Here is a 17,500-nt window from a genome sequence, read left to right on the forward strand (position 1 = left end):
AGAGAGAGAGAGAGAGAGAGAGAGAGAGAGAACACATCAACGATCTTACACACACAAAAACACACTGAGGGTTGATTACAAGAAACGCTCCTTTTAAAAGCCCACCTCACTGATTACACCTTGAGACACACCTGCCCTGAACCCTTAATTAACTCCCACAGGTAACGCCCCAAACAGAGACAGGTGTGCTGGGCGCCGGGAGGGTGGGGGGAAGCAAACCACCCACAACACCCCCACAGAACACTCTCAGGCGGACACAGATAAACACACACACACACACATGAACTGGTGACCCGGTAGAGGGAAGTGTTACCAGTAAGGTCTTGTGCGTTCATTGTTCACTGGAATGTCTTTGAGAACCTGGAGAGAAAAGGTTCCATTTGGGTTCTATTTGGGTTCGTTGAGTCCACCTTACTAATGAGACCTGATGCAGTGGTAGTCATCTGGAGGGCCCTCAAAGCACAGGGGGGAGTAGAAAGAGGAGGAAGAGGTGGAGGAAGAGGAGGAAGAGGAGGAGGAGGAGGAGGAGGAGGAGCAGCAGGAGGAGGAGAGTACATCTTCCTGTTCTCTCTCTCTATCTCTGTCTCTCTCTGTCTCTCCCTGGGCCTCCTCCTCCTCTGCACTAAATGACCCAATTAGACCATGTAGAAAGAAAGGCTTGTTAAGTGGAGCTGAAGAGGACGTGATGAAACTGTAACATCGTGTGTGTGTGTGTGTGTGTGTGTGTGTGTGGACTTTTTCTCCGTGTATTTTCGTCAGGGTGGAGTGGAGTGTGTCTGTCTGTATTTGTGTCTGGGTGGGTGTAATTTCAGGGGAGTATGTTTTTATATGTGTGTATGTGTGTGTGTTTGTGTGTTTGGGTGTATGGTGACAGGCTGGTGTAGGGAAGGTGTGTAGGTTTGTTTTCTTTACCTGTGTGGTGATGTAGGTTTAAATCCGTGTCTTATTAATTGTAATATTGTTGTGGTTTTGTCTTGTAAGGTGTGTTGTTGTTGTTGTTGTTGTTGTTGTTCTTCTTTTTTTCTTTTGTTTTTTTTGGTTATTCTTCTTGTTCTTGTTCTTGTTAGGGCCGCGATGAAGGCATGATGTGGATACGTGGGTGTGTGTGTATAGGTGTATGAAAGCTGTTCGGTGTGGATGTGTGTGCGGATGTGAAATACAAGGTGTACTTATGAATTATGCAGGGAATAGTATGAAATGATATGTGGGTGTATTAGTGTGTGTGTGTGTGTGTGTGTGTGTGTGTGTGTGTGTGTGTGTGTATGTATGTGTTTGTATGTGCGTGGATAGATGCAAAATATAGTGTGTATTTACCTGTGAACTATACAAGGTGTGGATAGACGTGTGGGTAAAGGTTGTAGCTGTTAAACATAATACAATTTTCAGTTTACCTATAGAGAGTTCATACAAATCACAGAACACAGGTATTTAAATATGTATAGACAGGTGTAGGTAATCAGAGAACACAGGTATTTGAATGCGTATAGACAGGTGTGTATAGAACAACCATCGGCTATACAGGTGTGAAGATACGAGGTGTAAACAAAACAGGTATAGACAAGTCACGAATACGGCTTGTAAACACACACATAGGTCACATCTCACGCTGCAGGTCACGTTTACGAGTCACTGTGACCTGGTTTCAATCCCACGCTGGTCTCTGGTACAGTTTTGGCCATAAGTCGAGTAACCTGTGCTTATTTTCATTGTGTTTTTGTGTCTTTTTTTTTTCTGAGTCCTCTGCTGTGATATTTAATGGCCGGGCCTTATAAGGAAACTGACAGTGGATTAGAGGACTTGAAACTGAAACCCGAGACACTGAGAGGGAGCGTCGCAATGTTACACGACTTCTGACACGAGTTGTTGAGTTCTCTAATCTGCTGTTTAATGGTCAGATCTTATCAGGAAACTAGTGGATAAAAACACTTGACACTGAATCACGAAAGAACAAATGTCGCAGGTTTTTATAAGGACACTGACGATAAATTAGAAAACTTGAAATTAAAATACGAAAGAATGAATGTCACACATTTTATAAGGAAACTAACAAAAAATTAGAAAACTTGGAACTGGAACACAAAACAGACGATGAATTAGAGAACTCGAAACTGAAACAAAATGAGAGTCACAAACTTTACAAGAAAACTCACGATAATTTAATAATAAAAAAAAACCCTTTAAACTGAGACACGAAACACAACGAGAGACGCAGATTACCCGCCCTCTGACTCCCACTGTACCAGCCTCCACATCACCAGGTCAGAGAGAGGAGGCCGTGGACTTGGCGGCGTCCTCCCAGGGTTTACAGAAGTGCAGATCCCTCCAACTCTCACACGTCTTGCAGTCCACGGAGCAACACCACTGAAATTTACACTCGCATTTCGTGGTGATGAGGCGCCGGTGGGTGTCGTAACCCCGCCCACAGCACAACAGGTCACACCCATCAGGTCCCCGCGATGTTACGTTGCACTGCCGACCTCCCGTGCCCGTGAAGCCTGCAGGTCACAGCTCACAGGTCATAGGTCAGGTTTTAGGTCATAGTTTGTAAGTTGTCAGGTTGTCAGGTTATGTGGTAGTAGTTTTTGAAGGTCACAAGGTCACAGTGGGGTTAGAAATTAGGTTAGTTTGTTTGTTTTTTGTGTGTAAATTTGTGTTTTGTTATTGTTATCATTTTCTGTCTGATTTTTACTGTGTTCTGTTCGTTCTCTCTCTCTCTCTCTCTCTCTCTCTCTCTCTCTCTCTCTCTCTCTCTCTCTCTCTCTCTCTCTCTCTCTCTCTCCCCATGCCTTCCTGCTCCTATCTCTTCATTCTCTTCTCTCTCTCTCTCTCTCTCTCTCTCTCTCTCTCTCTCTCTCTCTCTCTCTCTCTCTCTCTCTTCTCCTTTCTTCAATCTCTCTGTCTCTCTTCTCCTCCATCTCCCAATTCTTGTGTCTCTTCTGTTCTCCCTCATCTCTCTTTGTTATACACGCAGATTATTCTTTCCTCCTCCTCCTCCTCCTCCTCCTCCTCCACGTAACCTTTGAAACATGCGCAATGCCTCTCCCCCACGACCCTCCCTCTCCCACTCCCTCCCTCACCCCCGCAGGAGAGTATTTGCGCACTTACTCTCCTCCCTCATCTTTTTCTCTCTCCCCATCCCTCCCATCCCTCACTCCTCCCAGCCCTCACCTCCCTTCCCTCCATTACCTCTCTTCTGTCCTGCCCTCACGCTAACAACTGTCCGCCCAACCCTATTTCTTACACACACACACACACACACACACATACACACACACACACACACACTTCCTCTCTCCCGCCCTTCGCTCTCCCTCTCCACATCCCAGACGCCCTTCATCACGCCCTCCCGCACCCGTGGACTTACCGTAGGAGGAGTCGGCGAGGCAGTAGTCTGGGGAGGACTCTAGGTACACCAGGTCCTTCTTTCTAGGGGCCTCATGCTCCCCAAAGCGAGGCACAAGCCCTTCGCCGCTCGGTAACATGCTCACCTCTGTTGCCTCATCGTATCGCCCTTTGAGCCACCGTGCAGTTGCTCCGAAGGGCGCCAGTGTCTGCCAGCATGTTCTGACGGTGCAGGAGCCAGACACCCCGTGGCACTTGCACTCCAGACGCATCTTCTTCCTCACCCCCTGCAGGAGTGACGTGTGGGGATGTTCAAGGATGGTTTATGGAGTGGTGTGGGGTGGTTAAGGGAGATGGGGTGTGGTGGGTTAGGCTAAGAGGGAGGGAGATTAGGTTCTAGGGACGTGGGGAGAGAAAGAGTACTGGGAAAAGGGAGATGATGGCTAGTGTGTTGACCTCCTCCTCTTCCTCCTCCTCCTCCTCCTCCTCCTTCTCCTCCTCCTTCTCAAACACATCCTCCTCACCTGATGGAATGAAAGTGTAAAAGTGGAAAGATAGATAAAGTTTTATAAAGGAAGAAGATAGACTGTGAATTGATCTCTTCCTCCTCCTCCTCCTCCTCCTCCTCCTCCTCCTCCTCAGACACATGTTCCTCACCTAAACGAATCAAGGTGTAGATGTAAGGTAGATAAAGTTCTCTGAAGGACTACATAAGGATCACCAAGTAGCGCCAAGCTTGTAAATCTCTACGAGGCTGTTAGGAAACTACTACTAACTACACCCTGAAGAGACGAGGCAGTGAAGGGAGAGGAAGGGAGGAAGGGAGAGGATAGCTATGTTGTGTGTTGACCTCCTCCTCCTCCTCCTCCTCCTCCTTATCCTCATCATCATCATAATCATAAGCATTCCTCATTTTCCCTTCTTTCTTCCATCCTCCTGTTCCTCCCTCCATCCCTCCTCCTCTCTGGCTCATTTCCACGCTCCTCACTCTTCATTAGGACACTATTTCGTTCCTCCTCCTCCTCCTCCTCCTCCTCCTCCTCCTCCTCCTCCTCCTCCTCCTCCTCCTCCTCCTCCTCCTCCTCCTGCTGCTCCTCCTTTCTCCTCAATGCCCAATCTTCCTTACTAGTCTTGCTGTGGTTAATCTGTGGTCTTATCTACGTGTTTGGCCTCGTTTCTCTCTCTCTCTCTCTCTCTCTCTCTCTCTCTCTCTCTCTCTCTCTCTCTCTCTCTCTCTCTCTCTCTCTCTCTCTCTCTCTCTCTCTCTCTCTCTCTCTCTCTCTCTCTCTCTCTCTCTCTCTCTCTCTCTCACCTTCCTGCCGGCGCGGTTGTTGTGCAGGTTCATAAGGGCGCGGGAATCTCTCTGGCCTCGGTCCCTCGCGTCTATGAACTTCCTGGCGAAGGCGGTGCCGTAGCGGATGTTGTCGGAACACCCGCCCCACGTAAACTGCCCCGTCCAGTCCCTGTCGGTCCCCTGCCACGGGTATGCAGAGGTGGTGATGAGGGCGTGAGAGGTTGGGACTGCATGGTGAAGGTATTGCGTGTGTTGTAGGGGTGTTGTTGGGGTGTAGAAGTGTGTTGAGGAGGGAGACAGGGTGTGGCAGGGTGTGGTAGTAGGTAAGGAGGGAGATAAGGCATCAGGGGCGTGGGGAGAATAGGACTGGTGAAGGTAGGGTGTGGGTGTGTTTGTGGGGATGTTGTTGGGGTGTAGAAATGTGGTGAGGGTGTGGGGGGAATACTTTTAAAACATCTTACAGTTCCCAGCATGTCTCTTTTACTCTTAAAAACCCTAAAAATTGCAGTCTCTTTTCTCTTTCTCTCTTTTACAGTGGTACGATGTGTTGCCCTTTAATATTTCTTCTTTAGGGGCGAGTAAGAATAGAATTATGCTTTTTCATTTAGTTTTTGTAGGTTACACGTGAAGAAACACTGCTCTCTAATGCTCTCAAGATTCAAAGTTGAAGGAGACAGTGCTTTCTGTAATGCTCCAAGGCTCAAGGTTAAAAAAGATTGCTCGCTCTAATGTTCCAAGGCTCAAAGTTTAAAGAGACAGTGCTTAATTTAATGGTCCAAGGCTCAAGGTTAAAGATAATGCTCGCTCTAATGCTCTAAGGCTCAAGGTTGCACGCTCTTGGCTCTTTCTTAGAACTCCGCGCGGTGTCCTCAGTGAAAGTGGATAGAGGTCAGCGCCACTCACCTTCTTGGTCAGGTCACAGGCGCAGTTGGTGATGGCGCCGCGGCTGCAGGCCCGGGTCACGGCGTGCACCACCCCCGCGCTATTGATGGAGTACACGAAGGCAGACTCCCGCGTGCCTGCTGGGGTCAGAGGTCAGGTCACACATACACACACGAAAAAAATAAATAAATAAAAATAAAGTAAAATAAACTAAATTGATTAATAAATAAATAAAATAAAATAGAATAGATAAATAAATAAATGAATAAATACTTTTCAGAACTTTAGAAAAACAAAAATGATTCTGAATTACGAAAATGGACATACTAGACTAAAAACGCAATCCTTCTCTAACCCACGCACACACAAATAAACACCGCCTTCCCCTCCCCCCTCCCAACACACACACACACACACACACACACACACACACACACACACACACACACACACACACACACACACACACACACACACACAACCATCACCTTCCCGCACACACACGAAACACCAATTACTCTTTCAAATTTAAAATAAAAAGACGATTTTGAATAGGGAAAATGGGAGACGCACACCCTCCGACAACACCCCACAAACACGCACACACAGACACACACACAAACATCACATCGTCTTTCAAAATTTAGAAAACAACGAAAACAGGAAAAACAACTGAGAAAACACCCATTTCTCCCACACATCCTCCCACAAACACCACAGGCCCCTCCCAAACACACACACATACACACACACATTAACTTTCAAAATTTAGATAAAGTGACGATTTTGACCGACGGAAACTAAAGAAACAACTGAAAAAACACTAGATCTTGCCTACACAATCTTCTTCAAACACCGCATGCCTCCCCCCCCCACCCACACAACACTTACTCTTCAAAACGTGCCTGCCGAAGACCGAGGCGTCGCGTGGTATCGTGGAGCAGTTCCAGCGGGCGTCTTGGAACTGTTTCTGGCAGTGACGCACCCCTTGCACCGCGCCCTCCGTCACCGCCATCATCGCGTCAGGGTGCCGGTTGCAGAGGACTCGCTGGCGCCGCACGAGACCCGGGATGTTCTTGCAGTGCACCCGTGTAGATGTGTAGGAGGCGCTGAGCTGTGACATGAACCTGCAGGAGTAGAGGAGAGACGCTGACGGAGGCGCTGAAGGGGAATGATAGTGAATGATGTTGGTTTTGGTTTGTGTGTGTTTGTGTGGTCAATAAAATACGTCTGTCTGTCTATCTGTGCGACATAAATCTGGAGGAGTATAGGAGAGACGCTGACGGAGGCGCTGAAGGGGAATAAAAGGGAATGATGTTGGTTTTGACTTGTGTGTGTTTGTGTGGTCAATGAAATGTCTGTTTGTTTATCTATCTGTCTATCTGTTTGACATGAACCTGCAGGAGTAGAGGAAAGCTGCTGACGGAGGCGCTGAAAGGGGAACAGTGCTGGATTTTGGGGTCCGTGTGTGTCTTTGTGGGTTTTGTGATTAATGAAATATCTGTCTGTCTGTCTGTCTGTATCTATTTATCTGCCCTTTTATCTATCTATCTATCTGTCTGTCTGTCTGTCTGTCTGTGTCTATGGGTGGTGTGCCGTGAAAATAAAGTGCTTAGGTGGTGAAAATAGTGATGAAATTATGTGAGTGTGACAGATGGGTGATGATGATGATGATGGTGATGATGATAATGATGGTGATGATGATGATGAGATGGATGGTTATGGTGTTATTATATAGTGAGACTGTGAATGAATGGTGACTGGAAAGTGATGAAGTGAAGCATAGTGGATGAAAGAAGCATGACAGTGGGTGGATGAGATGAATAACAGGACGGAGGATAGTGGAGAGAAGGACAGGGTGGTGCGGATAGGGAAGAGTGGATGATTCTAACCTGTAATGGAAGTGATGTGGATGCAAGTGGATGTGGGTGAGGATGTAGATGTGGAGCAGCAAAGGGTGAACTTACACGAACGAGACTTGTCCGTTTGAACTTAATGAGACTTCAAGTTGTGGAATTATAATTATGATAACCGGTATATTCTCTCTCTCTCTCTCTCTCTCTCTCTCTCTCTCTCTCTCTCTCTCTCTCTCTCTCTCTCTCTCTCTCTCTCTCTCTCTCTCTCTCTCTCTCTCTCTCTCTCTCTCTCTCTCCACTAAAATGACTTAATTTCTCTACCTGTTATTTCTATCTCACGGTCCAGAGAGAGAGAGAGAGAGAGAGAGAGAGAGAGAGAGAGAGAGAGAGAGAGAGAGTTTATTGGGTGTGTTTTGAGATGATCAGTTGACGGGTTTTCAATGATTTCAACATCTCCTCCTCCTCCTCCTCCTCCTCCTCTTCCTCCTTCTCTTCCTCCTCTTCCTCCTTCAATGTTCCTTTCACACTCCTTCGCCTTAAAAGAAAGTACAGCTGATTACACACACACACACACACACACACACACACACACACACACACACACACACACACACACACACACACACACACACACACACACACACACACACACACACATTATTATTATTATTATTATTATTATTATTATTATTATTATTATTATTATTATTATTATTATTATTATTATTATTATTATTATTTCCTCACTTTATTATAATCATTTTGTCACCATGAGAGAGAGAGAGAGAGAGAGAGAGAGAGAGAGAGAGAGAGAGAGAGAGAGAGAGAGAGAGAGAGAGAGAGAGAAGGGGGCGGCGGTACCCTGAATAGAAGCTTCCCTTACACTCGTCTCCCTCATCCTGGTGGTGGGGGTTGGGGAGGACGGGAGGGAGAGAAAATGGGGGAAAGGGAGGGAGAGAAATATGAGATGGGGGCGGAGGAATTAAGGTGTATGATTACCTCTCTCCTCCTCTCCTCCTCCTCTCCCTCCGATTGTCCTCAGCTCCTCCCACTGCCTCCATCCTCCTCCTCCTCCTCCTCCTCCTCCTCCTCCTCCTCCTCCTCCTGGATGAAAAGGGCATAAGGCGAATGGCAGCATTGTGTGTGTATGTGTGTGTGTGTGTGAGAGAGAGAGAGAGAGAGAGAGAGAGAGAGAGAGAGAGAGAGAGAGAGAGAGAGAGAGAGAGAGAGAGAGAGATTCTAAACTACATCGATCATACAAAAAGGAGGAGAGTTGTTTAGAGGTACTAAGAGAGAGAGAGAGAGAGAGAGAGAGAGAGAGAGAGAGAGAGAGAGAGAGAGAGAGAGAGAGAGAGAGAGAGAGAGAGAGAGAGAGAGAGCACCACCACCACACCGCCACAGTTCGAAAGATAGCCAACCAGGGAGCGCAAAGAGAGTAGATGAACAAAGTGGCGGGTAAGGGCATGCATCAAGCTGCCAGGTAAATAAACAACAAGGTGATTGCTGGGAGCGGCGCAGGTGAGGCAGCGTGGGACCAATTACCTGGAATCACTCACCTCAAATTGGTTCAGTATAGTTAAGGGGTTTGGCTTGGGAACTTTAACATATAGAAAACCCTTGAAGACTGAAGAGGTACACACACACACACACACACACACACACACACACACACACACACACACACACACACACACACACACACACACACACACACACACACACACACACACACACACACAAACAGCTGTCCTCTTTTGTATACTAAGGTTTTGTGTGTCTTTCTTGTATGTTTTTTTTATTTGTTTTTTTCTTTAATCTTCCTTTTTCTCTCTCTTTTCCTCTCTTCTTTCTTTTATTTGCTCTCTTGTTCCATCTTTCTCTTTCTTCTTTTTCCTTTTCTTCCTCTCCATTTTCCTCTTTTCTTTCTGTTATTTCTTCTCTTGTTCCATCTTTCGTTTCTTATCTTTTTTCTTCTCTTCTCTTATTCTCTCTCTCTCTCTCTCTCTCTCTCTCTCTCTCTCTCTCTCTCTCTCTCTCTCTCTCTCTCTCTCTCTCTCTCTCTCCTAGTTCCTCTCTGTCATCTTCTCGCTTTTTGTCTTTCCTTCCCTTTTTTTCGCTCTTCTTTTTCTTCTCACCTCTTTTCTCTCTTTTTCTCCTCCTCTTCGTTCTTCTTTTCCTTCTCTCAAGCTCATTTCTTTTTTTTTTCCATATTTTTCCTTTTATTCACTTTTCTCTTCACTTTCTTTTCTTTCCCCCTTCCCTCTTTTTTTCCTCTTTTCCATTTCTATCCGCTTTCCTCTTCATTTTCAGACATGCATTTTATCACATCTTCCCTCCCCTTTTCCTCTTTTGTTCCCCTATTGGCTCCTTTCTTCATATCCTTGTTTTGTATCTTATCTCTCATCTCATCCTCTTCCCCTCTTCTCTTTTCCCTTCACTGTATCTCTAAATATACAGACTTCTCTTCCTCCCTTGTCTCTTCGCCCTTCTCTTCACTTCATCTCTGTCTGCACAGGTGTATCTCTAAATATACAGGTAAACTAAGACTGTGGATGAAGAATTTAGTGTGTGTTATCTATTTACATACCTTGCACGTCTGCCTGTAACTCTTAAACCGGACAATGCGCAGCGCTCCTTTGAAAACCCGAAGAAGGATGAGATAGGAAGTCTCGTCTATTGGTAAACATTGCGCTGTCATCATCCATCAGACAGGCTGTGGTGGTTACTGGGGTTCCCGAGGTTGATTTCTTGATTTTATTGATAATTCACAGTATATTCTCTTAAAGTTATGAGGGTACGGTGGAGGTTATTGATTCGAGTGATGATTTGATAAGGATTTGGTATTTTTAATGTTTAGTATTGATTTTACTTGGGTTTTTAAGAGTGTTTTCATGATGCTAGTGATAATTCGACAAGCGCCGCGCATCGCCAATGTATTTTGAATTTCTCTGGATGTGTTGGAGGTTATTGGAGTTTTCAAGAGTGTTTTAACGATGATGGTGATAATTGAAAAAAAAAAAATTAGCATCCTCATTATATTTATATGAATTGAAGTATAGTTAAGTTAGATATTATTGTCTACGCAGTTTCTATGAACACAAAAGAACATTTATCATGCACACAGTGTGTCTCCTTTAAGTAAGCACCATATCTCTATTAACAGATCAACATTTTTAGGTTGATCTATTATTTTTTTTTAAAGGTGCAAATACAAAAGTTTCTGCGATTATTTTTCCTCTAAACAACGGAATCTTAAATCATGAGAAGTAGAAGAGAAAATTTTATATAGAAAATTTATATCAATCAATTAACTGTTGCTTTTTTGCTTCCTACACTTCGTTTAGTAGTGAAGTATGACTAAAATTAAGCATTACATCTACGCACCACTCCTAGGAAGGCAAAAAAAATATTTAACACGCACAATGTGTCTCCTTTTAAACTCCTTGCTGATTTACGAACACCGCCACACATGCTAAGCTGAGCCATTCACACCTCGGCCTGGCTGCGTGTCTGATAGCCGCGCCCTGGACGTGGCGGCGCGGCGGGGCGTGGTGGTGGCGGGCGCGAAGGACCGGATATGAAGACGTTGCAGAAGAGACTTGGATTCAATTGTAGTTATTTGTGTCTTGTGTGCGAGGGACGGGGGTGAGGATGTGGGGGTGAGGATAAAGGGGTTAGCTGGGAATGTGTGTGTGTGTGTGTGTGTGTGTGTGTGTGTGTGTGTGTGTGTGTGTGTGTGTGTGTGTGTCTCAGTGGGAGTGTAGCCGTGTTGACATTAATCATTGTTGTTTTTCTTGTTTATCTCTCGCGGGAGTTGTGTATATCGTCTGCTTGATGGATGAGGAGCAGGTTTTTACTGAGGCATCCTGACTGCTGCTGTGGTGGTGGTGTTGGTGGTGGTGGTGGTAGTAGCAGTAGTAGTAGTAGTAGTAGTAGTAGTAGTAGTAGTAGCAGTAGCAGTAGTAGTAGTAGTGCTCATTGACAAACACGTAACACAAACATACAGGAAAGAAAAAGGCGTTATAATAATTTACACAGTGCGGTATTTTGTGCTATTGTTGTTGTTGCTGTTGTTGTTGTTGTTGTTGTTGTTGTTGTTGTTGGCTGTGTATCACCGGAACATGACAGGCATACAGTTAGCGTGGAATTAAAACCCAACAACCTTACTCGTGTAGAGTTAATTTAATATATTCTTCATGCGCTCCCTCCTCCTCCTCCTCCTCCTCCTCCTCCTCCTCCTCCTCCATCTTCATCATCACTATTTTTTTCTTATCTCCATCTCTTTGTCCTCCATCTCATCCTTCTCTTCTGCCTCCTCCTCCTTCTCCTCCTCCTTCTCCTTCTCCTTTCTCCTTCTCCTCCTTTTCCTTCTCCTTCTCCTTCGCCTTCTCCTCCTCCTCCTCCTCCTCCTCCTCCTCCTCCTCCTCCTCCTCCTCCTCCTCTTCCTCCTCCTGCTCCTCTATGTTCCTTGTCCTCATCCTCTGCTTTCTTTTCCTTCCCTTTCTCTCACTCCCACATGCACCAAAGAGATAAAAAGAAAAAGAAAAAAAGAAAAAGAAAACGATAAATGTAGAAGCAGAGAAAGAGAGAGAGAAAGAAAGAGAGAGGCGAGGTAGGATAGAGAGAAAAACTGAAAGCAAAAAAAAAGTAAGAGAGTAAAAAAGAAAGGAAATTACCCCCCCCCCACACAACAGCTCTCCTCACATCCTATCATTTCCTATGCAAATGCGCCGCGGATCGTCCAAGGGCGCCGTAAACCACAATTTAATTACGTGTCATTACCTCACTTGAGCGGGGCGGGCAGTGTGATCAGCGGGCGGCGGTGGGCGTGGGGGAGGGGTGGGATGGACGCGGGGGACTCTAACCAACTCATCCACCCACCCCCGCCCACCCTCTCCCACTCTCTCGCAAGACCGCCCACCCGCCCGCCCACCTGCCCACCCGTCTGTTCTTGTCCGTATGCCTGTGTGTTCGTGTGTTCGTTCGCTATTCGCTTTACTCTTCTTTCTTATTCTGTCTCTTTCTGTCTTTTTTTTTTTTAGTCTCTCTCTCTCTCTCTCTCTCTCTCTCTCTCTCTCTCTCTCTCTCTCTCTCTCTCTCTCTCTCTCTCTCTCTCTCTCTCTCTCTATATATATATATATATATATATATATACACACACACACACACATCTGAAAGGTGCGGTAACGAAAGGAAGAGAGGAGGAAGAGGACAGCAAAGACAATAAAGAAACTAGCAAGGAAGACAAATGGTAAAGGTGAAAAGAAAGAAGAAGAAGAAGAAGAAGAAGAAGAAGAAGAAGAAGAAGAACGGGATTAGACAGTACAGCTTATCACACAAACAATCCTTCAACTCAAAAAGATCTACCAGTATTTGTTCTTCGTTTGTGTTCCTTCTTACTTCTAATATGACAAGAGGATGAGGAAGAAAATTATTAGACCGTACAAAAACCTAATGCTATTTGTTCTTTGTTGGTGTTCCCTCGTGTTCTAATATGGCAAGAGAAAGAAGAAGAGGAAGGAAAAGAAGATTAGATAGATTGTACAAAAGATAATGCCCCTGTTTGGTCTTTCTTTGTATTCCCTTGTGCTTCTAATATGGCATGAGAAAGAAGAAGAGGAAGAAAAAACAAGATTAGAGAGATCGTACAAAAGATCTACTGCTATTTGTTCTTCGTTTGTGTTCCCTCTTGCTTGTAATATGGCATGAACACAGACCATCAATCTCACTTTTACGCCTCGCCTCTTGTTCTTCCCTCTCCTCCTTGCCTGGAATCCCCGGAGGGTCTCAAAAACACGTCAAATTGTCACCCATTAACCCACCAGCGGCCTGTATTGCCTTCACGGATGCTTCACCAGTACAAACACACACGAGTGGGGATAAAGGACATAAACTACATAAACTACATGAACCACCAGTATTCCGCCGTCACAACTAAGCCATAAAGTACCCGCGAATGCAGTAATCAAGGGCATTAGCTTCATCCCACTGCAGGTATAAGCCGCGTTACTCGTAAAGATACAGGTCTCTCTCGCTTGATTCCAAGGTTTGGCCGAGGAATCTGATGCTGCTTTGTGACTGTGGAGGCTCTGAGCGTTGCATTTCGTAACTTATCGTGTCCCGCCAGCCGCCGTGAAGCAGTAGTTCTTAATATACTCGTCAACAAGTCCTCTGCACCGCCAATTTCCCTGGACACAAAACTCACCCTGGCGGCGACACTAAGACTTGAAAATGATAATAATGACGATAATACACAATAGTTAACCCTCTTTTTGAATACTCCCCCGCGTGCATTTCGGAAAGAGAAGCGGTTGGGACACAGATCGGTACCTATTAAACTCCTCCTCCTCCTCCTCTTACTAAGATTGAGATGCTGTGCTGGCGAGGAGGGAGATTAACGAGGAATATTCAGCAGAGGAAGGAGTGAAGGATGAGCGCATTGCAGGATTGAGTAGCAAGAAAACCGGGCCTTGAGTTTCTACTGCTGTGCTTGTTAGCTTAGTTTGGTATCCGTGTGTGTGATAGTTTGTTGTTGTACTGGTTCGGTCACCTCCTCTGCTTCTCTTTCTCTTGGTCTATCTTCTCTTCTCTCCTTTTCTATTACTGTTTTATTAGTTTAAGCTGTCTCTCCTCCTCTTTCTCTTATTCCGTTTTCTTCTCTCTTCTATTACTGCTTTGTTGGTCCAGTTGCTTCCTCTGCCTCTCTTTCTCTTATTCTGTCTCCTTTCTTCTTCTGTTACTGTTTTATTGGCCTTGCTTCTCTTCCTCCTCCTCTCCTCCTCCTTCTCCTCTTTCTCCTTCTCCTCTTTCTCGTATTCTGTCTTCTCTCCTCTTCTCTTGTTTCGTATTGTATCGTATTCTCTTCTTATTCTATTGTTATTTATCGGTTTAGCTTCCATTCTTTTCTTTTCTTTCATTCATCTATTCCTTTTTCATTCTATCTTCAGTTTTCTTCTTTTTCCTATTTTTTTTACTGACTATTCCTTCCATCCTTCTCTTCCTTCATTTCTCTATTCCTTCTCCTTTATCATGTCTTTAGTTTGTCTTCTATTTCTTAGTTTGATGCTTCTTACTGACCTAATCTTTCCTTCCTTCTTCCTTCTTTTCCTTCATTTATCTGTCCCCCCTTTGTCCTGCCTTTAGTTTCTCTTATCTCTTATTTATCTGCTATTTATTAACTTTTACTTCATTCTTCTCTCTCTCCTCTATCTCCCATCTTCCATCCTCTTTCTTAATTTTTACTTCATTATTCCTCCTACGTGTACCTTCATCTTCCGTCCTCTTTTACTCTCTTTCTCTCTCTCTCTCTCTCCCTCTCTTTCTTCCCTACCGTCAGTTCTACAAAATTAAACAAGTGCTCCCCCACGTATTAGGTTCTGAGGGCAAAAAGAAAACGGGGGAAGGTATGCGTGGCTGTTGAAGAGTTAAAAACACGACTGGCCCGGCTGATAATGCATTCAAGACTGTTTTTATGTGTGTTTTTTTTGTGTTCCCTAATGCATTTGAGGCTCATTTTATACCCTGTGTATCTCTGTTTGTCCGTCTGTTCCTCTGTGTGTGTGTGTGTGTGTGTGTGTGTGTGTGTGTGTGTGTGTGTGTGTGTGTGTGTGTGTGTGTGTGTGTGTGTGTGTCGTTCTCTCTGTCTCTTCAGTTTGTTTCGGTATGTGCTGTGTCTGCACGTGTGTGTGTGTGTGTGTGTGTGTGTGTGTGTGTGTGTGTGTGTGTGTGTGTCTTAAAGGTCAGGTATACTGGGGTCATTACCTGAGAGGAGCAGAAAGGAAGGACGGGAAATCAAAGGTGACAATTAGAGTCTGAGAATGATCACAGTCGGAATTGTTGTCGCGAGTGTTAAAAGAGAACACGTATCCCTCCCATTATTATCTCCCCTTATGGAGGTCATTAAGCGCCCCAGGTAAGATTTGCAGCGACGGGAGGAGAATGTAAGGAAGGGTAAAGGGGTGAGGAGGGAAAAGACAGAGAAGAGTTGTTATTCTGTTCAGTAAAGCTATGCAGGTATTGGGGTTGTTGGTGTGTGTGTGTGTGTGTGTGTGTGTGTGTGTGTGTGTGTGTGTGTGTGTGTGTGTGTGTGTTGTTGTTGTTGTTGTTGTTGTTGTTGTTTCTCCTCCTCCTCCTCCTCCTCCTCCTCCTCCTCCTCCTCCTCCTCCTCCTCTTCCTCCTCCTCCTCGTCCTTTTCTTCTTCTTCGTTTTAAAAGTTATGCATTGTGTCCAGAAAGATCAAATTTATTCTTGCCGAAGTGTAAATAAATTGTTGTTGTTTTCTTCTCTTTTTTCTTACTTTGGCTTCAAGAAAATAAGTCTGGAATATTAATCAAAATATTCAGCTTGCTCAAAAATCTTTCTCGTGTGTATTAAGAAAATCAATCTCTCTCTCTCTCTCTCTCTCTCTCTCTCTCTCTCTCTCTCTCTCTCTCTCTCTCTCTCTCTCTCTCTCTCTCTCTCTCCTGTTACTTTCCTAAAAATTATTAAAAAAAAGATAGAAACATGATTTGAGTAATAGTAAAGAAGCAAGAAAAATATAACACACTCATTCTTGCCTATATTAAGAAAATCTCTTCACTTTTACTTCAAACATAAAAAAAAAAACACCATCATACTAATACAAATAAGAACTGTCACATAAAGAAAAAAATAAAACTAATTAATGATAAGACGTAAAATAAGCCATGTAATTATAATGTACTTAAATGCATTGATATCAACTCGATGCATCATTACAAGTACTAATCCATCCACTAATGATCTAGGTACACACACACACACACACACACACACACACACACACACACACACACACACACACACACCGCGGTCCATGTTGACAAAAAAATAGTAATAAAAGTCCCAATTAGTTTCGCTGTTCGTCTTAATTTCGTTTCCAATTAATATTTTCAGAGAGAGAGAGAGAGAGAGAGAGAGAGAGAGAGAGAGAGAGAGGGGAATGCAGAGAATGTTCTTGTCAGTGTTCCAAAAGTTGATTTATTCTCCCTCACGGACTCCACTCTCTCTCTCTCTCTCTCTCTCTCTCTCTCTCTCTCTCTCTCTCTCTCTCTCTCTCTCTCTCTCAAATGTTCTCTATTTCTCCATGTATTGTTCTATTTCTTCACAGTACCTCCTCCTCCTCCTCCTCCTCCTCCTCCTCCTCCTCCTCCTCCTCCTCCTCCTCCTCCTCGTAATCCAAACAGTAATCTTGAGTAAGTGTGCACCGGACTGACTATTAACTGTCTTACTTGTCTTACTCTTGTTGATGGTCTGGAGGAGGAGGAAGAGGAGGAGGAGAAGAGGAGGAGGAGGAGGAGGAGGAGGAGAAGGAAGACGTGAAGGATGAGCTATGTTAGGTCAGATAACTGGGTATTTTCAACGTAATATCCTCGTTTCTGCCTATGTGTGTGTGTGTGTGTGTGTGTGTGTGTGTGTGTGTGTGTGTGTGTGTGTGTGTGTGTGTGTGTGTCTGTGTGTGTTAGGGGAGGAGGTGTATAGAGGAGCCCGTGGAGGGATACATAAACCTGTCCATGAGGCAATAATACAGACAAGTGCTGGGAGGGGGGCAAGGAGGCAGCCGCACCACACCTTGCATCTCGCCCCTCCGCCACAAAAACTGGACCCTTGATGCGCCTCGCTGGTAAACAAACTGCTTCTCAGACTCGCCGCATTAAACCATGCAAATTTTGGTCAATAAAAAGAGAGAAGGAGAGGAAAATAAATCATGAAGTAGTTGATGAGTGTGTGTGTGTGCGTGTGTGTGCGTGTGTGTGTGTTAGTCGTGTAGATTTTAATGAATAGAAAAACAAGGGAGAAAGAGAAGGAAGATACGTCTTGTTTGTTGGTTGAAAAATTGGTATTCTTTGGGTGTTTTAATGTGTGTGTGTGTGTGTGTGTGTGTGTGTGTGTGTGTGTGTGTGTGTGTGTGTGTGTGTGTGTGTGTGTGTGTGTCATTTAAATTTTAATGAAGAGACAACAAAGGAGTGATGAAGGGGAAAGGAAAAATATATCTATTACTTCAGGGAGAATCTCGTGTGTGTGAAGAGTTATATATATATATATATATATATATATATATATATATATATATATATATATATATATATATATATATATATATATATAT

General features: G+C 44.5%; 1 protein-coding gene across 1 annotated transcript in view; it reads right to left on the reverse strand.

The window, feature by feature from the left end:
* Positions 1–1,010: 1,010 nt before the first annotated feature.
* LOC135114808 (protein Wnt-2b-A-like) overlaps positions 1,011–17,500 on the reverse strand; it is a 31,798-nt gene continuing 15,308 nt past the window's right edge. Inside the window, exons 3-7 of the mRNA XM_064030908.1 lie at positions 6,410–6,645; positions 5,540–5,658; positions 4,655–4,816; positions 3,365–3,629; positions 1,011–2,495 (exon numbers count right to left, since the gene is read on the reverse strand). Of these exons, the coding sequence (XP_063886978.1) occupies positions 2,260–2,495; positions 3,365–3,629; positions 4,655–4,816; positions 5,540–5,658; positions 6,410–6,645 (1,018 nt within the window). The 3' untranslated portion in view covers positions 1,011–2,259. The remainder of the gene's footprint in view (positions 2,496–3,364; positions 3,630–4,654; positions 4,817–5,539; positions 5,659–6,409; positions 6,646–17,500) is intronic.

Source organism: Scylla paramamosain, chromosome 28 (assembly GCF_035594125.1).
Source record: "Scylla paramamosain isolate STU-SP2022 chromosome 28, ASM3559412v1, whole genome shotgun sequence".
NCBI classification, from domain to species: domain Eukaryota; kingdom Metazoa; phylum Arthropoda; class Malacostraca; order Decapoda; family Portunidae; genus Scylla; species Scylla paramamosain.